At 38.4% G+C, this 25,111-nt stretch overlaps 1 protein-coding gene across 1 annotated transcript in view; it reads left to right on the forward strand.

Moving 5' to 3' along the window:
* Window positions 1-25,111, forward strand: part of raver2 (ribonucleoprotein, PTB-binding 2) — a gene marked incomplete at its 5' end in the record, with an annotated part of 88,146 nt that overhangs the window by 18,150 nt on the left and 44,885 nt on the right. Inside the window, one exon of the mRNA XM_059341429.1 lies at window positions 2,672-2,738. Within this exon, the coding sequence (XP_059197412.1) occupies window positions 2,672-2,738 (67 nt within the window). The remainder of the gene's footprint in view (window positions 1-2,671; window positions 2,739-25,111) is intronic.

Consider the following 25,111-nt stretch of genomic DNA (forward strand, 5'->3'; position numbering starts at 1 on the left):
TCACAATTTTTGCAGTTCCAAGACTGTTAAGTGACAAAAATACTCAAATACAATAGGAGACAATAACACATTTTAACTGCATGGTAAGAGCAAATTTCTCTCCCAAACTTGGATTAGCATGGAGTAAGTGTCTATGTAAAGTGTACTGGGGTACATGGGTACTAATAGAACCAATTTTTATTCAGATATCTTGAAGTCAGAGGGGCACCCATTTTGCCCCTTCCTGGCATTAAGTGTTTCGTACCAATGGATCTTATAGTTTAATATGATACGAACATCTTTTCCATATCGCTAAAACTGAGTCTGCTACAGCCTCTGAAGTTGTGTTTTGATTCTAGTGCAGCAGCCCACTTTATTCCACCAATTTCTGTTAGTTGAAATATTCTCTACTCAGTAATCGCTAATAAATTATATGAAAAACATTTTTTTTCATTGTTTTGGTTTCAGGGACTTTCTTTTCTAATTCTGCTTCTGCTCTTATCGCTTCTCTCTCTCTCTCTCACTCACTCACTCACTCACTCACTCACTCACTCACTCACTCACTCACTCTCTCTCTCTCTCTCTCTCTCTCTCTCTCTCTCTCTCTCTCTCTCTCTCTCTCTCTCTCTCTCTCTCCCTCTCTCCTTCTCTGTCCCTCTCAGGGATTGCAGCTCGCTCTGCTCAGATTTTAAGGGCAAGCGAGCTTGACCCTCTGCGTGGGCTGCCTTGCATGGCCTTCACTGATATAGAACATGCCTGCTCCCTGTGTACATAAGTGGGTCGGATGGCTGTTAGAAAGAAAGGGCGGGAAAAAGAGAGAAAATGTACATATTAGAACACCTGATCACTGTGTGACCACTTGAAATAGATTGAGTCTTTATAAAAATGATGTGACAAATGGGATTGGAAATGTTTCTGTGTAGCATCTGAACACTCAACCTCCTGGAAATGTCAAAGCTGCTTTCACTCTCATGTGAAAGGTGATAATTGTATCACTACGAGTTGTTGCATGACACGACTGCAGAGTTCATTTCTTTGTTTTCATCTATGAATGGAAGCATAAAACATGAGCAGCAAGAGCTAAAAATGAATAAAAGCACAGGATTTTTGGTAACATTCGTTGACAATACCTCCCAAATCCGTAATCAATTCTTTAAAGACTGTTTCATTTTTATTTTATTTTTGTTCACATTCATGCCCATTTATTTGCTTTGTACCAGCTTTATTACCAGAGTTATTTACTGTGTTTCAAAAGTTTTAATGAAATGGATGTTAACATAATGAGACAAAAGATGAAAAGTAAAGAGGGACAAAATGTTCATTGTGAGTTCAGTGTGTCGTCAGCGCAGGATAAACAGTTTGGAAGTCCTGTCTGATGTAGACTGACCATTACATCTTGTCTCTGGCGCCACTTAACAATAATTGCTGTATGCTGAAGTGACCTTTCCAGTGCCACACAGTTTAGACTGTGGCTTGCAGGTTGTTTTAGCGCTTTGGCTGCTGATTTATTTTTTGTTTTGTTGCTCATTGCTCAGTCCTTGCACCTACACTCACTGTGCTCCTATTCAATCTGGAACAGTCGGACAGGTTTCGACTGTGACTGGATCCACAAGGTTGCTCATATCACAGGAGGATATCTGCAAAAACACTTGTTGCCAAGCTCTGAACATTTTGTGCTGTCTTTTACTTGAGTGCAGTAGAGACCCTGTGCGGCTACATAATCAGGATGGTACCAAGGTGAACAGTTAGCAGTGGAGTTCATAACACACTCAGACAGGCTGCGAGGATCTCTTCCTGAGCTGTTGCCTCTCTCACTTCATTATAGACTTTCACTGAAAAGACAATATAAAACGTCTCTTCAGGAGAGTGGACAACACTCTACTTTAAAAAATAAGTTCTATATTTATTACTTTGATATGCAGCTGTGTGTGTTCCCCATGTGGATTGAAGTGAAGTGTGGTGGGCTGATATGATTATGAGCCTGACAGGAGACTGAAAGCTTTTCATCTTAAAAATAGACTTTAAAATAAAAATACGACATAATTACCAGTTAGAGACAAATTACTGCAATTGGGGAAGTCTTTGATCAAAGAGTTTACTGTGAATGTAAAGAGTTCTCTCAAGTGTCGGAAAATAAGGTTTCATCAGTTTGATGAGCAAAACTAATTTTTATAGGATTGATCTAAACTCAAGTTGTCATAGTGAATATATGAATACTTATTATTGAAAGCAGTTTTTAGTCAATAAACACTGTCTTTCAGTTTAAATACTGTCATGAGTCAGACTAAACACCTGACAGTAACTAGAGTTGTATTTACTACTTGTATTTAATTGCACATTTAAGGTAAAAGTGATGCATCGTCTGTTGGTGAACTCATTATTTGATTTTTTTTTTTCATTGAAAATACTATAATTGACAACTTAGATCAAAATTCAGGATATAAATATAAGGACCTCAATTTTTAAATAGTCCAATTTTTTAATAACTTTTTAACTTTTGTGACTAATTACTTACTTTAAAGACTTTAGCTTGGTTACTTGTGGCATTTGTCATTAATTTTGACAAATTAAAAACAATTTTGGATAAAATCCTGGTTTAGACTTTGAATGTGCTTTTGAAGATTTGGTTATTCTGGCGTTTTGATGATCTTGCTCAAGTCTTATGTGTTTCTCTCTTTCTGTCTCTTCACAGGAAGTCCATGAGATTCTGAAAGAATATGAGCTGAAGTACTGCTTTGTTGACCGCAACAAAGGCACAGGTAAAACTCAATCCTCACCCCACATACAAGCACACGCTGGTAATCCTAAACTTGTGAGGACGCTGACCAACATAATACATTTCATAATCCTTACTTAAAATCATCTCAACTAAAGGCCTTACCGTACATTTAACAGTTATTTCTAACCCTAAAATAACCGATTGAAGGATAGAGGACCATCAAAAATGTCCTCACATGGCTTGGATGATATCTGCTTTTTGATCAGGTTACATGGTACATGATGTATGGTGGTGTAACCATTCCCTCCCCATAGTTTCATTTGGGAGATGCATTTGAGTGGCTACTTTTAACAAGTTCTTGCCAAACAAGGAAATATTCTTTCACATTTTCTTAAAACATAGAAAAATACAACTACACACTATCTGAATTCAAGTTTTATCATAGTTTCATACATCTCAGTAATTTAATTCAAACAGAAACTGAAAGAAAACTCACCAAACCAGTCTTGGTTGCTCTTTCCACTCCTCTGACAAAGATGTGAAAATATAGTGGCTTTACATGTTGTTAATGATGATCAGCTGTCCGCTAAACAGCATGCAGTGGCATTTTTTTCTTCTTCTGGGGCAGATCGTAACATTTTTTTAATAAAATGCCAAAATTTGTCCCAAGACAGCTTGGGCTGTGTTGGCAGGCTTAAACCCCAAATACTCCCAATTGGGGCAGAGGCATTTCACTTTCTCAACAGTAACATTACATTATCGCCACCACTTGTAATCGACATCTTTCGCAACTGCCTGTTCCACCGGTACAGACTGACCTCTGGTGGTGCTGTGCACTACAATACAGTGTCTCCCTTTCAGTTTAATTGAAAGAGTAGCGTCTATATTTTTTATATTTATTTAATTGAAGATCATATGGCTGGAACTTCTAAAAACCCTGGTATAGCAAAATACTGTGACAAGGTCCAAGCCTATTATTAGGGTAAAACCCCAAGTTGTCCTCACAATGGTATATACACCAGACACATACACACACATTCAGCTCAAATGATCCTGTAAACCAAACCCTAAACATAGCTAAGTCATATCTGTCATTACAGATTTGTATTTATAGTCATGACAGTAGTGCATTAATAATATCTGCAGTAGGATGCATGATTGAATAACTTACATATACATACTGTAGAAATCGTGGAGAGGTCGGGCTGAAGGATGGGCAGATACTTTGATCCTGGTGACCAAGGTCTGTTTACAGAAGTCATTCAGTGTAGTTTTCTCAACTTTCCGCCTCTTAATTCAAATCTTGGACTTCAAGCTGGTTCTGCAGCGATTCAAGTGACTGCTGGTAGAAGTGACTGCTGAATTGACAGGTGATTTGAGCATTGGAGAACCAATGTGAGGCGTCAGTGAGTCAATTTAAATTGTTTTACAATAAATAACAAAGGTTTTAAAGCATTTGATTGGCAGCTTGGTGCTTGCGTTAAAATGGACAACATTCAAATAGTAAAACCTTTTTTTACAATCTTGACATATTCATAACATGTAATAAGTCATGTAAACATAAAACATTAACATCATCTGTAAATTAGCTGCAGATGAAAGTGAGTGTCTCTTTTTATAGGGTTTTCCACCTCCTACTTATCTTCCTCAGTACATTGGTCTAAGTCTTGAAACACACACACACACACACACACACACACACACACACACACACACACACACACACACACCCCTGGCCCTAGAGTGTGTCCCTTTCCAGGGAAATCTTACATAGTGCCTATATTTAGTTGTTGCCGTCAGCCAAGCACCTGAAACATAACGCTTTCAGAAGGCAGAGGGGAGCTGTAAACAGCTGAGATATCAAAGCACCCGTCTGTCCAAAAGGTTAATGGGGTTTAGGAGCAAATGAGAGCCTGATGAAACACAGGCCCTCATCGGACCGGTAGCTGCGGTACTCTACTAATTAGCCCGTTGTGGTAGCGTTAGGTGTGAGGCTCTGATGTGCTGAGGTGGGTGGAGTGGGATGAGAATCCAGCATGAAGAACATCTAGTTGAACATCATGTTGAAGGAAAAGCACAGTTTTTCCTAACAGACATAGTGATGGAACCACATTCCTTTCTTCTCTCGTTTAATGCTCTTTATCTCTCTCTCAGAGGGAGAGAAGATCAACAGGGAGACACTGAGTAACACAGAGGGAAGCATCGATACAGAGAGCGTTTTCAGATCATATTCCAAAAGCGTGCTGTTCAAGCTCAAGCTCCAAAAATATTGAAATTCAGTGAGTTTCTTCTTCTTCCACTTTCAAAACTGCATTACCTCCATCCTCTGGTTCGAAGTGGGTCGGAATAGATAAGTGTTTTGACAGATGCAGACACTAGGTCTCTGCAGGTTAAGTCTCTGGGGCTTTTTTAAATATCACTGTAGTATGTCTGTCAACCTTCTCAGAAATGCATGTTATCCCATATTGATACAAAATGAGTGAGAGTCAGAGACAACAGAAAGTAATTTTTTTAAAGGAATAGTCTGAAATTTAGGAAAATAGAAAGCTAGCCTGGCTCCGCCCAAAAGTAACACAAAATAAAATAGCATCTTTAAAGCTCACTGATTAACTTGTTATATCTTATTAATTTAATCAGTTAAAGACCTTCATGCAGCACTCTCGCCTGCGGCTCTTCTGTGTGGAGTTTGCATGTGTCAGTGTGGGTTCTCACCAGGTACTCCAGCTTCCTCCCACAGTCCCACAGTCGAAAAACCTGCACATAGGTTTAATTGGTGACTCCAAATTGCCCATAGGTGTGAATGAGAGGGTGATTGTCTGTATCTATGTGTCGGTCCTGTGATAGTCTAGCGACCTGTCCAGGGTGTACCCCGCCTCTCACCCAATGTCAGCTGGGATCGGCTCCAGCCCCCCGCGACCCAAGTGTGGATAAGTGGTTAAGGATAATGAATGAATGAATGAATGAAGACCTTCAGGCTGCAACCCCATGTTAACCATGCAGATATAAGAATTGTGTTGATGTTCTGATCTCACTCTTTACTCAAAAAGCATAAAATCGTATTTCCCAAAATGATGAAGTGTTCCTTACATTACCATCAACCTCAGCAGCAGCCAACTATGTGCCATGAAGAGCCAACAATCTGCACGGTTTTCCTCAGACGGCAACCTCCTGCTCTGAGCAGTGAAGCAAACGCGGAAGTGCCTTAAGCCTGCATCCTTTCATAAGTCCAACAGAGGTCGACAACAGCGGTTGGAAAAAAAAGGTCCGGTCCTATCAATCTCAGTACAAAATGAGACTACTTCTCTACTTAATTACCTCAGAAAGAGTTCTTGTTGCAACAAAATAGATTATATAGCAAGGTATGATTTGTGGCGTGCCCACCTTGTGATTGACAGGCTGACACGACGAGGTATTATCATTAATCGCCTGTTTTTAGATACAACCATAGCTCCACCCCTCTTTTCTCCACAATTCAAATATGGTCTCTCTCGGTTTAATAAAAGGAAAATGGCGATGTAAGTAAAGCAAGATGGTGACAGCCATAACGTCGAACTCAACGATACGAAAGGGCAGTCCACAAACCAGTGGGTCACTACGTACATAATTTATATACATTTATATAATCTATGGTTTTGCTATAACTCAAGAGCTAAGTGGAAAATAATTTGCCAATAAGGACATGAACACTGTTAATTCTTTATGCCACATTGTGGGCCACCCTGGCTGCACTTTATCATTTTACAAAAAGATTTTCTCCTGCTATGCAACACAAGGCCACCATTATGAAATGAACCCACTTTGGAGAGCATTTTCATATATAGAAACATCAAACAAAAGTTTTCAGTATGCTATAACTTATTTTCACTTCAGTCCATTATTGCAGAAAACAACAAGCTAAATCACTGGTACTCATGAAAGAACTGATTATTTTTTAAACCTTTGAATCTTCTGTAGCTGTGCCTTTGGCTGTCTCTTAGTGTTTTCTGTTTAGTCAACGTGGACAAGCTCCTCCTGCAAGAACAGCTAAACTTAGTGACACTGCACATCACCACTTTCACCCTAATGAAACAAGTACAAATGGGATTTTTTAAGGCGAGATGCTGCCTCAGCATGCAGGTTGGACAGTGTGCACTCAGCTGGTACAAGTGTGTGTGTGTTAGTTGTGTGTGTGTGTTAACATGTGGGGTGGGAGATCCCCGACTGCCTCAGTTAGAAGTGCGGAGGATTGATTTCAAGCCTCTGTAGCTTTACACTTTATGTTTGTGTGTCCGTGTGTGTGTTCGAGCTGAAGGGTTGAATATTTTCTTGATCCGGTAACCCTGTGGCTTGTCGCCTCTTTACTTACCCCAAACAGACACACACACACACACACACACCAACACACACACGCACACACACACACACACACACACACACACACACACACTATCAAAACTCATCCTCTGTGTGAATGTTCTGGTTGTGTTTCTGTGCTGATATATACATGCCTGTGTGTGTATGTTTAATTTGTGCCACAACAAATGTAAAGCTGTGTTCCTGTGTGTAAGTACTGTTGGTTGTGTGTGTGTGTGCGTGACACTGCGGTCAGCTGGAACTTGCTTGCCATCGGATCAGTTTTCATGGCAGCTGGATAACATCACCCCAACCAAGTGTTTACAGTCTGACTCACTCTCTCCTTCCTCTCTCTCTCTGTCTCTTTTGTCTCTTTCACCTCTCCTGCGTCTTAAAGTCTCACAGCTTTAAAAGAAATTGCAAGATTTCATGTTTCTGTATTTCTCTGCCACCATGCAACAGCCGAGAAATTTGAAGTGAAGCAGTCTGTGAAATGGTTTTAAATGAATGAGCTGAAATGTGTTAGAGAGTTCAGAAATGAAAGCTTTTAAAGCCCCGACCCTCAGCACTGCTGGGAACACATAGTTGAATATATTTTCCATTGTTTACCAACAGGGAAAGATGTCAAAATTGTATATGGAGATCTGGACAGACTCTGGGCATATTGTTTTGACTATTTCCACTTGGGTAAGGACAGTAAACTCAGCAATTTAAAATTTGTGAACCAGGAAAAAACAAGTGAGGGCAAAAGTAAAATATTCTGCAAAACGTTTTTCGTCATCTGTTAATTTCTGAGAGTGTGAAACAGACTGTTCCTTCACTTCATTATTTGTGCTACTTTCGTATCTCAAAGGCTTCTCCTTGTGTCTCTCCCTCTCTGCTTCATTGATGTTTACTTGAGTAAGACCTTTTTCTGCAAGGTGCTCTCACTGCTGAGGTATTTCTGAGCTGCACTGAGCAGAGATCACTTGTGAATCACACTATGTGCCTTAATCTGCCATCCTTTTCGGTTCAATAATTTTAAGTTCCTGCTGGCGGCTCTCCCCCTTTTGACTGTTAGGGGATGGCTGTTGTTGCTAACGCTAACCACACAGCATTTTCTCTGTTCATTTCAACAAAGTCTATGTTTGTTGTTGCTGCAACTGTGAAACAGAAAATGTCTTCTGGGAAACATGACTTGACACAAGAGCCTTAGAAATCAGGATATAGTCTGAATTGCTTTTGTGTAGTATCAGCTGTTGATAAAGAGTAGCTAAGGATTGCTTCTGAAGCTCCTGCACACTGATATACACAATCTTCCCTCTTCAATAGAAAGACCATTGAGCCGTTATGGGAGTTGAATTAACAATCTACTACTTGATACATCTTCATATCAACAGAATTAGGATAATTATCATGAAATTAATAATGTTATGTTAGCAATTATTGAAAACATATCACATGAGTCGTAAGCTGTGTTTCCATCAACAAATTTCTATGCACATTTTGAAGATTTGCATGTGAAGAGCTTGATGGAAACTCCAAAATTCAATAAAACTTCCGAAAAGGCACAAACGTTTTGACGCTCGTCTGAGGTGATTTTTGTGGTTTTCGGAAAAAAGTGAACTCGCTAAACGGGAGGTGAAAAGGTTTTTTCTAAATAAGTTTTGACTTAGTGAATATTTAACTCACATGACTGATAAGGTTTTCCGCTCTGCCGGTCAAGATGTGCTGACATGAAAGAACAATTATAAGTTGCCCAATTGAATCCAATTCCTGAAGACTTCTCTACATTTTCTCTCGTTAAGTGGCCAAAGTTGTCAGATTAGAAACCTCTTCTCCTGTTTTCTGATGGCTTAGCCTACAGCATCACATTACACTGCCATCTTCTGACCAAAGTATGTTTATGCAGCTTTATTTATTTGCTCTTAACCAGTTGATGGAAACGTCTCAAACTCACATTTTCTTCTTAGATTTAATTTGCTTCGACTGTAATGGAAATAGTTGTGAAATGCAAACAAAATATTCTTTGTTGAATTCATTTAGCTTCTCCTTATTTAAGTGTTTTTCTTGTTGTCTGCATGCAGGATAAAGTATTGTACTGCAGTACAATACTTTATCCTGTAATAAAATGTGCTCATTTATTTTTTGGTAAAAAGACAAGGCAGTCTGATTTCACTGACCAGCTTAGAATATGGACATGTTTTTATTCAAGCCCAAATCTTTTAGGTTCAGTTTACTTGTGTATACAAACAGAAGTTAAGCAGAAGTGGGCTGGTACTCTGGCTCAACAGAAGGTGAGAGCGAGAGACAACAAAACAGAGGGAGTTAAATTAATCTCAGCTCATATTGTCGCTTAGCTCTCAGGAGAGAATTAGTCAGGAATTAGCTTTAGCCGATCCTGGTAATCTGTCCATCCATTTCACAGGACATAGCTGGCTTTAATGTAATTTGTTCATCTTAGACAAGGCAGGGCAGCAACAGGTCAGTGGGTTCACCCACATTTCCCCGCAAGGCTGAATTATAAAAATGTTAAATTTTTTATGAGGTGGAATTATTTGCCTGCAAATTGTGCTGCATGGTTGATACTCTTGTATTAAATTCAAACTGTGCACACTTGAAGAATTTACACAAATATACACAGAAAGATTATTTTGTTATCTTGATATTGAGCGGAAAATGGTCAAAAGAAGGTCTGTTTTGTCATTGTGAGGCAGAACTACAGCAGAACACAGCTGTTATCAGTCAAGTTAGCTTAAAATATGAAATTCGTTTTATATTGGTTTTTTATATCTTTCTGCTGTTGCCCCTAGGCTGTGTAATAAACTCACAATGGGATATTAATCATATGAAGGGAGTGAAAGTTCCCCATGTGAACTTTGTTTTATGATTTTCACACAAGGGGTTTTAGTGTCATCAGATAAATTAATCTTCTGAAACTTTGAAGGATTAATGTTTTATTAAGGGATATGTGGCCCAGTATTGTATTGTTTGGTTTTTGGTAATTCTTAGATAATTGAGTTGTAAAATAGTAGTCTTCTTCATTCTGTCATTCATCAACATGAGCTCATTTAGATCATAAAACTCTTTAAACTTAACCAATATGCTGGTATAAGATGGTATTTAAGCATCCTATATGGTTCAGGCTGTGCTATCGTGAAGGTATAGATCAAAAATGGCAAAACTCCCCCGGGGAACAGATAACGGCTTCGTGATTTTATTGTGTGCAGAGAGGTTTTTATAATTAGTGTGAAATGCTCACATATTCCCTGAGCTGAGTGTATCACATATGCAGACACAAAAACACAGTCAAGCATGCACAGGACTGAAGAATATCCTGAATGCTAACATCGTCACTTGGGAGTGTAAGTGTCTGTGTGTTTGTTTTAAAGGTAAAGTGCGTGTGTGTGTGTGTGTGTGTGTGTGTGTGTGTGCGTAACACAGAAGATTGGAGGATTTTTACATCTGTTTCATTTTCACTTTGAATACATGAAGTGATTATTAGACACATCAGACAAATTCACATAGACTTTAACAGACACTGTGGAAAATACTGCCATACTTCTTAGCTTTCATTTTCATAGATTTTTCCATCATTTGGTTATGAAAACATATTACTGAGATATGATTCCTAATATCCTGGTTGTTAAGTTTCCACTTCTGACAGTTACTAATGATCTGTTTGTCTATGCCTTTTTTCAGTTATTCCTCATTCCATATGAACTGATTTTACACTTTCATGGACAGGTGTCCTGTACAGGTCAACCCGTACTAGCTTAGCCAATACATTAATTTCTTAATGCCTAATACAGTATGTATATTAAGGCTGACCCCTAAAAAACTATGGGTCGTATCTGACAGTGACCCCTAAATCGACTTGAAATTCTTCAAGTTGAGCTGTCTTTCATATTTGTCAGTCAGTGTGCATTAGTTTAGATTTTTCTATTCCGCGGAGCGAGCCAGCATGTGCCTCATTAGTCCAACAAATCCATATGGTTGCACGACATTATATGTCGGCAAATCAGTTGGACTGCAATTTAAATCCTGCATCATATGCAGCTGTCTTTGATTCATTTTTAAATGCTCATAATATGTTTCCCATGGCTACATGTTGCATTTGATTATGTTGATGTGGTCGAAAACACGCCAATGGTAATATGATTGCCAGATGGAAAAGGAGTAAGTATTCAAATCTTTGTATTGTACAGCTAAATCTATTTTGAATAAAACTCTATATATATTAAGGCTCCTCAGGCTCCCTTAAATTAGTTTTTGTAGTAATTGTGACTAGGGATGGGCGTTTGGAAGAAACCTCAATTGATTGATTATGCACTATGCATACATGGGTAAAATAAAATATATTAGATAGTACTGTGCTAAAGCCTGTTTTTACAATGGATGCTTTTATTTTGAAAGGACAAAAAGGGACTTGATCCTGTCAATCGTTAAACAACATAAAGTGAGATTAAACTGTAAAGATTACACCCCACCACATTATTAGTAACTCATGACAGGCCACAGGCTATTATTTGTAAAACTGTGATGATGAGCAGGAGCTTTGTTTAATTGTCTCCTGTAAAGGTTTCATGTACCAGAACTCCTCTCAACCTTCATACTGCTGCTACTTAACATAATCTTAATAAGACTCACCATTGTGTTTTTGTTTATAAATGTGATTGAGTCACTTCAGTGTTGGAGTCCTTTTCCTTGAGGTGTATGTGACTTGCTTTGATATAGGTGTTCATTATACCAGATAATTCTTCCTGTGGATGCATTAGTTAATTTGACCCTGTGGTAATTTTCTCATAGTACACATTTCTAATTGAATTTCCTGAGTGTAACAAAAGAGATTGCCATGATAAACTGTCAGTCTACAACCCTCCACGGTGTTTTTCTCACTGTTTGTGTGGTAACTAGTTAGTGGAACCTCTCCTGGCTCATCTCCGGCCTCTGCTCTGATTGAAACGTACTGTTCGGAACAGCTTTGGCATGAATCTGCACCTCATGACCATATCAGTTCACTGAGCCGGCCTCCACTGTTGGACTTATTAGGTCATACTGATGGGAGTGTTTATGTGTCAGTGTCTGTCAGTGTGTCCTGCAGTGCACATATCTGTGAGTGTGTGTGTGCGCGTTCACTTCCCTCCATGTCTCCATTTGCGGCTTTGCTTCAGGCTGTTGCTTCAGCTCCTCGGATAATGATGATTTTTCCTAAAACACCCACCCTCCGAACACACACACATACATGCCAAACACAAGCAGGGTAGCAGCACCTCTGTTCCTCCTGAGCTCCTGGTGTGTGTGTGTGTGTGTGTGTGTGGTTTTTTTTAACTATAACACTTTTCCTAGCCAAGACATCCCCTCAAAAAGTATCTAATCCTCTCACCGTCCTTTTGATCTATACTTCCTTCCCACATCTTATTGCCTCCAGCCTCTCAATCTCTCCTGCCCTTGCTTCTCTCCTTCCTTGCGTCCTTTCCTCACCATTAGCAAATTGGAGTCACTTCACCAGCAGCTTGTTAGCTGGCCCATGGCCCGTGTTCAAGAAGTTAAGCATCCATCATTATCTGTCTCCGGGCTCACATTACTATGTGGTGGGATTGCCAGCGCTGGATAAAATCTCATTATCAGAGCAGATTATGTGTTGGCTGCACATTTGGCGCATTCAGACTCCAGCTCTGTTGATGTGTGATTACAATTTTTCGGCTTCACATCCCAAATGTTTCAACTCACCTGTTGCCAGACACCTTTAAGAAATTATGTTGTGCGCCTGTCAATAAATCACCCGGTCCACTGTCTTGATTTCAATACAGTAGTTCTGTCGGAACGAGCCACGTGATATTCAAATTCATAGCTTAATGAGTTTTAATTATTTATTTCTCATTATCAAATATCTTACATGATCCATTTACACCGCCAATCACTTCCATGTCCTTAGGCAGTGATCTGTGTCATCAGTTTTAATCAACTAATTATTATTTATTTCCATAACTCTTTGAGATCACAGACCAAAAGAAAATAAGTTTAGCTTCACAATAATTCTTCTCTCAGGAGCAACACATTTGACATTTAAAATGCATATGACTTTTGGGCAAACTTTACTTTTTAAATACTGAATATGGAATACGTTTGTGGCAGGTCTCTGATTCAAGAGATTTAACTCAGCTCTAAATTGAAATCTCAGCCAGAGAGGCAGACGCGCAGCTCGACAGGCACACAGATGCACACATTTACATATGTACCCACAGACAGGCAGATGAAGCTGTCTGCCAGCCTGTTAGGAATCTGCAGGCATCAATCCATCCAATCATTCACCAAGCCAGCCAGCCAGCCAGCCAGCCAGCCAACCAGCTGCTTCCACATGAGGCCACCAGCAGTACAGGTCCAGAGGTATGTGTACTAATTCGGCAGTGCTGCGGAACCAGGGATCTGGGAATACAATGGCGGGGTTTATCCTGGGAATCCCGGCCTTTCAATGGGGGCCTTTGTGTTTGTGGCTGCACTGTCCAGTAATGAAGACAACACATGCTGGCAAAAAGCTCATTGGCCTGTCACTTTGTGTGTCTATGTGTGACGGTTTAGATGAAATGCACAAGCTGAGGGTCAAGTATGGGTTCACTTATCACACGCAGACCGTCACAGAGAAGCTGCATTGCCAGATGTACAATTATTATCAGAATTGTATGATCATTTTGGCCTCTGTACGGTGTAAGAAAATGCCACAAGTAGTTTGTTTCAGTCTGCGCTATCTTTTTGTCAGCTTAATTTCCCGAAATGATCAGGATAGAAATTATGGATCCTGCGTCTGTGTTTATTAGGGATGGGAATAATTAATCGATGATCGATTAATGGTCGTTAAGAATTTGGTCTATCACGTGGAGTATTAATTTGAGCAAAACTAGCTTACTGTATCAAACCTAGCACGCATTACTAGGTTACTAGCTCTCTAAAAGTCTATTCATTTTTTGTATTGTAAAATTGCAAGTTAATTCCTATATGTCCTCGTGGTAATTTACTTTTGTATATGATGGTTTAACATTTCCCATCTGGCAAAGCTGTACCAATATATGTAATTGTAATTGGTCATGTAATTGCAATCAGAAAACTACTGTGATGCAACGGATACCACGATTTGTCAGTTGAGCCGGTAGGCAGAGGAGGAGCAATGTCAGCAGTTCAGAGATTTTTTTAGAATAATCAATGACTACAAATTGTGTTCTGCTGAATTCTCCAGAGTAGCGATGAAAAATAGCTTCTTCTAACACAAGCAATTTCATAAAACATCAAAAGAAAAAACAACACAGAGTTCAAGGAGTTTTCTAATGTTAGCTGCATGATACAGCAACAACAGACTTTACAGCCACTGCTAAAAAAACAAAACAAGAGAAAATGTTTTTAAAATTAAGAGAAGCTCACAAAATGTGGCTCTTGTTAGTTGTACTTCTGTGGTATTGAAATCCACTGAATGAGTTCCAGGTAACATTTAGGTACATGGCAGTGCTGTTACATCATGTTGTATATTTAAATTGTTACAGTAAGAAAGTGAGCAACATCTTATGAGCAGAAAACACATTTTCAAAGTTATTGTTACAACTGTAATACAGTTGCAAGCTTCGGTACTCTGTATCGACAGGTACCTTAATGAAAATAGTTGTAATTGTACCTGGTCTGAAAAGCGAGGTATCAACGCATCCCGACCATCCATCACTTGTTCTGTTCTCAATGTCACTTTGCCATTAAAACACTCATTTAGCTGCTCTTTGTTCTTCTTTTCATACTGCTGCTTTCTTCTTTTCTCTATTAACATTTACATCAATAAGCTATTCTCTTGCCTTATTTTTTCACCACTCGCTACAAAGATAAATGTCTTTGTCTTTGGGTTGCTGTTGCTTTGTGTTTTTCTCTGGTAATGACGCTGCTGAATGGAGAGTTGATTAGCTTGGCAGTTAGTTGTTTGTGATGTCTGGAAGGCTGCATTTTGTTCAGAAAGCACAATGTAGAAGTAGACGGTCAGAGAAATGGCTGTGATTCACTGCCTTGGGGATTTCTGCAAATGTCTGGAAAAGCATTAAGCTCATTACATGCAGCATCACTAGGGTTTGAATGCAGGTTTTGAATTCAAATGAATTGTAACTATATAAGGTATTTTCTATAAGTCTCAATTTTGATCATCCTAAATTTCACTTTTCATTGCAGCTTTGGACCGACCGCACTTCCCTTTACAATGGCAGTTATGTGTGTCTCAAAGTATATTACATAGAATGAACAATTTGTGGCTAAGCTTTACAAAATTTAGAGCTAAGAAGGCAAAATATGATCAGGCACAGAAACCATTTTAAAATATGTCAGACATGGTGAAATGAACAGAATAAGCCTTGCTGCTTTCATGGACCATGACTCTTTTGCACACTTTTGAATTCTGTATGGCAGCATTGAATATTATTTTTTTTTTTTACTGTTTGTTTCAGTTTTCCTACATATGACAACATTATTACATTTCACTTCTTTTAAGATTTAGAACAATAACAAAAAAAGGACGATGAGATGGTAGCAAGGCTGAAAAGATTGCATTTTTTAAATTACAGCTAAAGCAAATTATATTCAAACCTACAAGTTTATCTCACTTATGGTTTATTTCCTTACATGTAATACAGTGTAATAAAGCATTCTAACGTCAACCACAATAAACACATTACACGTTCCTTCATGGTTATGTTAGACAGCTTTTTTAAATGTAGCGCATTTCACACATAGAGGCAATTCAGGAAAAGAAAAGCACTGAAACTATATTGCAAAACATTAAACAATAAAAACCAAGATATTCTTGCAAGTCTTGTGTAAACATCCATAGTTTTGCTCTGTAACAATAACACTAAAGAAGATTTTGCTTGAAACAAAATCTGAAGAGTCTGGAGCATTCATATTCTGCACATTGGGAGTAATTATTCACATAAGGACATTAATAATTGTAGTTAAAGATTTGACCCTTTAGTCAGTGCCTGTGTGTGCTTTTCTTTGTATGTATGTGTGTTTAGGGTTGTCCCCACAGGACTACACAACCATTATGAGATTCAACAATACTCTTTTCTCTTTCTCACTTTTTTGTTCTCCATCTTACTGTTTAAGTGACAGCAGCCGAGTCCGTCTAATTGCTTCCCTGGACAGCAGCTTGTCACTACTCTCTCTCTCTCTCTCTCTCTCTCTCTCTGTCTCTCTCTCTCTGTCTCTCTGTCTCTCTCTCTCTATCTCTTTTTCTCCCTCTCTGTCATCATCTGTCCATCTGTCTCCTTATGAATCACTAAATGTAAATCAGCACAGGCCATGCAAATGTGATCCGGCTGTTATCTTTGATCACACTCAACACACACACACACACACACACACACACACACACATTGCACTCTGTGTTTCTGTACTTCTTGCTGTCAGGCTGACTGAATATGTGAATATGTCATATCATGTTTCATGTTTTTGCGTGTTTTTTCCTTGTGTGTATATGTGTGTGTTCATTATTAAATCCTTCAGAGGTTCATTAGGCCAAGTGCACTGTGGGTAGCTAATGAAGCGATAAGTACCCCCACGCACAAGCCTCAGCTTGTTAAAAAAAACCTCTTCATGTTTCGCACCAAGAAATGGGGAGAAGACGACGAGTGACGATGATGATTGCGATGGTTCTCTTTACTTTGCTGGTTCTCACCAGCATTACTGTTCCCTCATTACACGGCGACTGTCAGTAATGGTGCCCATCACATTTGTGTCTAGGACAAGAAGCTGCCTCATAATTCCTGTTTTTCACACCCACTAGTTGCACTTAACACTTAACACTTCAACTAGAGAGACCACAGAGATGTGCACACTTACAAATGCATTTGTGTATACAGTGGTGTATTGTTACTCATGCTCAAAGACTTCAGACTTGGCCTAATTAAGTCAGGGGACTTTTTTTTTTTTTACAGTATTTATTGATTCCACCACAGTTTAGATATTCATTTAAACATACAGTATTTCCTTTGTGTGGAGCATTGGTTCTTAACCAATGGGACGCAGACTTTACTTTTTATTGGCAGTAATTACTTGCACTGCTTTGATGCATCTTTTGTCATGACTCTTTTCTCATGCTACTATTGCAACTAGGTAGCTTGTATGAGTAAAAAAATAAACAATATTCAGACTACAGTTAGCTTGAGAGGTAGATTGTTAAGACTTCTACTCTCTATAGTAGGGATGGGCATTTGAAAGAAACCTGCCAACTCGATTATCTATAGTAATGATAATGATCAATTAATAGCTGCATGCAAAAATGGGTAAAATAAAAAAAATATATATACAGTTCTATGCAAAAGCCTGTTTTGATAACAGACACTTTTATTATGAAAGGACGAAAAGAGACTTGATCATGTCAACTGAATCAACTGAGATTATACCTTAAAGATAACGTCAAGGAGTTCAATGTTTTGTGTTTTAGCCCCCCAAAAGGCATGAGGTTAGTTTTCACAGTAATCTTGCATATTTAAATGTGTTTTGTGTTTAAATACGTTTTTTTATTCCAATCCCTACTCTCTTGCTTGTAAGTGCTAAATAGGCTAGCCAATCATACATTAAATAGGCAGTAAATCCTGAATGTGAGTGTTTCTTGGATCTGCCTTGCAGCTGCATCATTTGTGTGCTTTCATAGCGCTCTGCAGGAGGCAGCGGTGTCAGGTAGTTGTGATGGATGACTGAGTGGTGATCCACAATGAAGCTTAACAGTGAGCACCCACCTTCTGAACGGCTCCGGTTCTGGAAGTTAATCTCCCATACATTCACTCCATTAATTGACGATTTAGAAAATAGTCATTATAAAGATAGCCTGGAACTAAGACAACCAATTATGAGATAAACTTTGACCAGAAAACATTTGAGTCAGAGCAAAAACAAATAAATGAGAAAAGGGAAAAACTGCAAGACTGCACCGGGGCCTGTGTCCGGAGTCGTACAGTTTAACAATCAGACAATCAGTCGTACAGTTCAGTGGTAACAGTAATGTACTTGTCATTTGCTTTTGTGGTAAGCATTTGTATGGTAACTGCAATCTCCAGCAATCAGAGACTCACTGCTACGCTTAAGGATTGTGGGTAGTATAGTACCTCTCCATGACACTGTAAATAGGGCTGGGCGATATGGACCAAGAGTCACATCCCGATATATTTAGGCTGAATATAGATATATGATATATATATCCTGATATTTTTATCGCAAAGTGATAGCAAATGTTCAGTCAAAATCAAAGCCCAATATGACATGTCACGAGTAGTTTTATTGAAACTGTTTATTTAAGTGAACATAAATGCTGTATAAAGACAGGAGTACCTTTTTAAAAACAAAATCAAAGCTCCTTGAAGTGCACATTTAAATAAAAATAGCCTATGAAATAAAATAGGCCAATCCTTTTCTGAAATAAATATATTTAAATGAGAAAAGAATAACGAACGTTACAAAATAACTAAATATGACAAACCATAGGGCAGCATTTATTTATAAAGAAAGAGAAAAAATTTAACTCTATCAATATATGCAATATGGTCTAATTCCATCAATCAATCAATCAATCAATCAATCAATCAATCAATCAATCAATCAATCAATCAATCAATCAATCAATCAATCAATCAATCAATCAATCAATCAATCAATCAGTTTATTTGTATAGCACTCACATTTAAAAATATGTTGATATATTTTTTTATATCGATTTATCTCCCAGCCCTACTGTGAATAAAACATGGTAAGTTGATATAGTACTGTGGCTTCAACAACAGCAGGTACTGTCGTTTCACACTTTCACACTACCTATCATGGTTTTATGGCTAATCAACAAAATTTTAATTAAAAGATGAATGGGATTTTAAATTCCATAACCACACTGCTCCATGAGCAACAAGTTTGGAACCTGGCAATAGGAGCCGAGATGGCAAAGACCTGCAGCTATTGTGCGCTTCAGCTGCATCCTTATTACTGCCACCTGGACAGATTAGAGCAAAGGGTTCACTGGTGGCTGACAATAAATAAAAAAAGCCTTCTGTCAGCTGGTCTGTGGTGGCCTGTGTCCTCTCCGGACAGAGGCCCCAGTGCAGCTGGACTGGCTGCATCTCATGTCATATATTTATGCCACTGGCAGTGGGTCACATTCAGTTATGGTTTCAAAAATAGTTGGAGTCCATTATGGCCTCCAACCATAGGTCATAAGTCTTTTTCAACTTATATTACCCTGCCAAAGCTTGCTGTGTGGTCAGCAATGGCAGCATATCATTTCAATACAACAACTCTAAACTAGACCTAGAAAAGTACAATTATGGTGTGTGAACAAATTTAAGTGATATGTGGATCTACTGCTGTAGAAATCATGTAAATAACTTGAAACCAGCTGTGGCAAATAAACAGTTTTGTAAGCCTCCCGTTGACAATCAGAAATAATGTTTTTAGAACAATGCAAGCATCTCTGAAATATGTAAAAATATGCAATGTCTCATTAAGTCATGATCACTTACTGTGTGTTAACCCTCAAGTTTCTCTCTTTAGTAACCAGAGTTTGTGTCAGAAGTGTTTGTCTTATCTGTTGTTCACACCAATGCACCTGAGATACGCACACACACGGACACACATGGTCTCACTCTTCTGGTTGCAAGCTTCTGTACGTATCAAGACTGTACACATTGATACACACGTGCACATAATGTTAGTGTCTGAAAGTTCTAGTCACAGTGTTATCACAGCTCTCAGCCTTGCTTTCTATCTTTAAGGAGCACACAAATGCACATAAAAGATAAGAAGAGCTTATGATAGCCAGCTGAAACACACACACACACACACGCAGCTGTTTGTGTGTTGAGCTGTTCTCAAGCCTTCAGAGTGCAGCAAAAGAGGAAGTCTCGCCTCCCTGAGGTATTATCTTAATGCAATTTTGAATAGCATGTTTCCTGATGTCTTCTTGTTTCTCATGCGTGAATGAAAATTAAAGAAATAAGATATAGACAGGAGAGTTAGAGACCAAATGAGCTACAATTGTTTAGGTTATTTTAATGTAATAATTTAAGGACGTTGTCAATTTTTCATTACCAAAGCATCTTTTTTTTTAAATCTTGAATTGATTCACTTTTGTTTTAGTTCTGAGAAAAGACAACTTTCTGATTCCATTGGTGTGAATCTGAGCGCTTTGTTTGTTTTGTCAAACATTTAGTTTCACTAATTGGAGTGAGAAAATGAGATTGAATCATGTTAGGGATGCAACTAATAATTGTTTTCTGTATGGTTTAATATGCCATTTACTTTTCTGATTAATCAAATCATTCTTTGCCAATAGAGAGTCAGAAAAAAAGGGCCCATTGTCATTTGGTCCAGATTTTTTTGTAAAACGTCTCGAATAAAAGCAGGCAGAAAGGAAGGAGAGGCGTGAAAACCACCTGAGGAATGGGTGGTGGTAGGATATTAAGGAACTGAATTGATGGATGGAGGCTGAAGGTTAGGACTGACTGAAAAATGAGTGTTTGACTGATAGTAAAAAAGGAGACAAACAGAGCGAGGGGCGGGACGGAGAGAAAAATGAGAGAAGAGATCTACAGAAAGGATCAATAGATGATGAATTGATGATACAGTGGCCGACGGGGGCGGGATCACAATTAAAACGTATCATCACTGCTATTTTTTTCTATTATCTCAAAGTATTTGGTGAGAAACTTTTTCTTCAAACTGCAACCTGCTTGAATAACTTTTTTTTTTAAATCATTTGTTCCAATTCAGATTTAAATCTTAATCAGGAGGTACTATTATTTATGTACCTGTATAGTTCCACTAGAAATGCAAATTTCCATATATTTATAACAAAAATGCATAAAAGCACGCACGATTACATTTGTGGATATGTTAAAAGATGCATCAATTTATAGAGAGAATTCAAAGAGGGACAGAGTGGCGGAGTGAACAATGTAGCTGTGAGCGGGTGAGTGGGCGGGTGGTTCAAGAGACGCCGAGTGGTAGATCCACTCAGCATTGCCTCTTATGCATCTCATCCCTCCACTTTTTCATCTCTCTGTCCATCTATACATCAAACACCCACCCACCAACCTCCATACACCTTACTTTAATATTTAAATATTGCTGCTACATTGGATATCAACCGTCACTTCTTTGTAGTCATGTTTTCCTGTCAGAAGTTACTTTTTTCAAAGGTGATTTTACATCGTCATACATTTGGCAAATACTGTATTCCTGTTGCAGTCACATTTCAGTTACTGCTGTGCTGCATGACTGCACCTTGCTCCACACTTGTTACATTTCAAGTACCACAGGTGTGTGGTGTTGTTTTGGTCTCTGCACAAATCTGTTTCTGACACTGTGCAGTGTGGAAGTATGAAACGTTGCTGCAAGATTTCAGATTAGTTTAACATATCCTGGCAACGTTAAAGCAAACTGCAGTTTTAGTTAGAGCGTCTAAAATATGACTATACTAATATACACTATGGTTGCGTGTTGAAGAGTCAAATATTTTAAGATTTTTTGTAACACCAGATTTTTTGTAACAGCCAGTTTGACATCAGGTTTGAGAGTTTCTGTTGTTTGAGAATAAACCAGTTGATGCGGATGTTTTAAAAACTCTAACCTTGGTGTAATTTATACTGCAACAACGTAGCCCTCCTATTCAGATCATACCAAACCTAGTCACATTCAGTGTAAAATAAGCTGTATAGGCCAGTTGAATTCATTTATTTGATACAACGGCCATAGCAGAGACCATTTCAGTTGAGTGCAAGACAAGTCAAAGCTAGAGCAGCGTTGAGTCAAAAGGGTCTACGTATATCACATATAACTCACTACAGCCCTTTGTGTTTACAAAAAGTTGCTATACTGTCACATAAAGGCAAAAAGCCCAAAACATTATTGTAAAAAAAAAAAAAAAAGGAATAACATTTTCTTACACAGTGAAATAAGGGTATCATGTTGTAGGGCTAGACTATATGACTAATACTTTCTATTCCCATATAGGTCATTTCAAATCTTGATAAAAATATAGATCATGATATAGCATGTTTTCTGGTTATTCAATAAAGACATTGTCAAGCCAATTTTTTTTTACAAAAATTGCCTCTAAGTTTCCCTCCAGCTTCGCTGCCATGTGCAGATGTCCCAAAAAATATTTTGTCACACAGTTTTTTTTCACTGTTTTTTTTTGACACAACAATAGAAACAATATAGAAAAAGATGTACGATTGAGATTTTTATGTTGTCGTCACAACGCTCAGCTCTATCGTTCCACGCATTTGTGTAAACTATGAAAAACAAGCTTTATCAGTTCTTCCAAATGACAGTGACTGTGATATTTACATTTTTTTTACCTCTTATGGGGAATTGACAGCTGACTGACAGCCGCTCCAGTCTGCAGCAGAAGCAGCCACCAGGCAGGTCCAGACAAATCAAAATTCACCATCACTAAGACAAGTTGAGATAACAGAAAACTGAGTGACCCAGTTTGGACTGGCCTTGCTGGGTTTGTCAAAAATATATATGGCAATGGTACCCATTCAAAGTGCTACATTCAGTTGCATAATCAGTGATATTTTTCAGTAGTTAGAATTATAATTAAATTCTACCGAACCCCTAAATGTTTAAGCCCTAATGTCCCCTCGAGGACTGTAGTGGAAGTGGCAACAGGACTGCTGGGAGGACTGATGGTTGGAAACAATGATAGAGACGAGAAAAAGGGAGCAGAATCAAGAGGAGGTGGTGATGATGAAGAGGAGAGTGTGGGAGGGCTGACGTGTTGAAAGACAAAGGGCTCTGAGGATGAGAGGACCACTGGAGAGAGCGAGGAGAGGATGAGAGAGGAGGATGCAGCTCGTCTGAAGTGTTTACTCATGTAGATGCTGTAACAGAGTGGCAGGGAGGAATATAAAGCTGCAGAGATGCAAAGCAGGATGAGAGTTTATTGGTGCTGCAAAACTAAGAGGCACAATCATGGCTGTGTCATAGCTGTTATAGTGTGTGTGGTGAAACACCAGCAGCAAGTAGGTTGACAGATACAAGCACAACAAACAGTGGAAGGCAAAGGAGCCACTTATCATTTCTCTCCTCTCGTCCAGTTTTTTATCTTTTATTTGTGAAATCTTTATTGTAATGTGTAATGCCTTTCAGACAGTGCAAATGTTTGTGTAGCCTTTCAGAATAAAGCCATGCTGCTTCAGCTCAAAGATGATGTTTGCTGTGATCTCTGGATTTATACACTTTGCAGTTAGCAGTCAAGAATATCCTTGGGGGGGACTTGAATGGTAAGATGATTCAGAGGAGACTCAGTGCTCTTTGCTGGGGTGTATAATCTGTGTGTGAGTTCTTGTACATCCTACAGAGTGAGGACCAGAACAAGTTTTTTTTACCAACTGACGGTCCTCACTTCTTCAAAGGCCTGTTTGAGAGTTAAGTCTTGGTTTTAAAGTTAGGTTAGGTTTAGGATTAAGGTTAAGTGTTGAGGTTAGGCATTTAGTTGTGATGGTTAAGGTTTGGGTGAGGGACAAGGGAATTCATCATCTAAATGAAGGTCCTCACAAAGATAGAAGTGCAAGGATGGATGTGCGTGAGAGAGAGAGAGGAACAGCAGATCCATAGAGATCTCACCCTTCCCGGCCTTCCAGCTCACACTCTCAGATAATCTTACCTTCAGTTCAGGTTGAAATTGCAATGATGATGTAATTTCTAAACACCATCCTCGGATCCCTGGTTCCCTCTTATCCACCTTTCATCTCTAAAGCAAATTGAAATCTTCAACATCATTACTCAAGCAACTTTTCCCCTTAAGCACAGAAGAAGGATCTGTGAAATGGATAAAATTATAATTTTCCCCAGTTGATGCTCTGTTAGGGGATGAAGGTATCATAAATAGATAATAGATGAATTACAGGCTGGTTGTTGGTGAAATTTCTCTTTTAAATTGTTCTGTAATGTTGCCCTTGGAATTTTACACTTTACTGATAAAATGATCTGTCTTGTTAAGTGGAAAACCTTCAGATGAAAAAATTAAATATTAGCTGGTTTATATATTTTTATTGAAGGTCAACATATTTTTTTAAAGTCGTAATTCATTTAAATCCTTGACATAAAAACTTCTGTCACTGTTTTACTGAATGTCAAAAGAAAAGTTCAATAAACTGAAGATATTATTTAAAACAAGACTGACTCCACAGTCACAGTGTCTCTGCCAGACTGCATTTAGTGGAGTGGTAGAAAAAGATAACATTATCAACTGACAAGTAAATATAGTTTTATGATACCTGAGTTGGTTAGTATTTTATAATACTGCTAATTGACACAATTACATAATACACGGTCGCCCATAAAGTTGGAATCATTTTGTTTCCAGACACAATCCTCTGTTTATTTGATGTTTCATTTTCATTGTGATTTGTTTGGAAGAGATTGATTAATACAGTTTTGAGAAGATATACACTATCAAGAAAAAATAACATTATCACAATCATCTCATGGAAAGAGGTTAAAAAATTTTTTTTTCCAACTTTATGGGCGACCGTGAAGCCATTAAATTTGCGTTTAGCTATATTGAATGACAAAGTTTGCCTGACTTCCATATGTAACACTGATATTATATGAAATGGTAAATGGTCTGCATTTATATAGCACCTTTCTACCTTACTGGACAAAGTGCGCCTCTTTTTTTTTTTTTTTCAGCATATCAACATTTTACACATTTTTTATTCATTGCTATAAAGCATTTGTTTAAAAAAAATCCCAAAGCCCTCTTGTTTCCATTCCATTTAGGGCCATTGAGCCCGATAAAGACAATTCTGGATCAAAGCGTTGGAGCCGTAGACCAACTGACATTGCCATCCCCACAGCAACACTGCTTGCATGCCTAAAAATGGGTCCATCTTTACGTGACAAAATAACATTAGGGTTTGCTCATGATCTAAATGGGGGTGAGGGGGAAATGCCATTCAATTGTTTTATACTTATAAATCAATTCAAGGAGTTACCATGCATTTTAAAGTCATCAAGACAGCATTCACATTTTGATTGGACTTGGAGCATTTTCCCCCGCCAGCCCATTTGTTTATTTCCGTG

Source organism: Centropristis striata, chromosome 9 (genome assembly GCF_030273125.1).
Source record: "Centropristis striata isolate RG_2023a ecotype Rhode Island chromosome 9, C.striata_1.0, whole genome shotgun sequence".
NCBI classification, from domain to species: Eukaryota; Metazoa; Chordata; class Actinopteri; order Perciformes; family Serranidae; genus Centropristis; species Centropristis striata.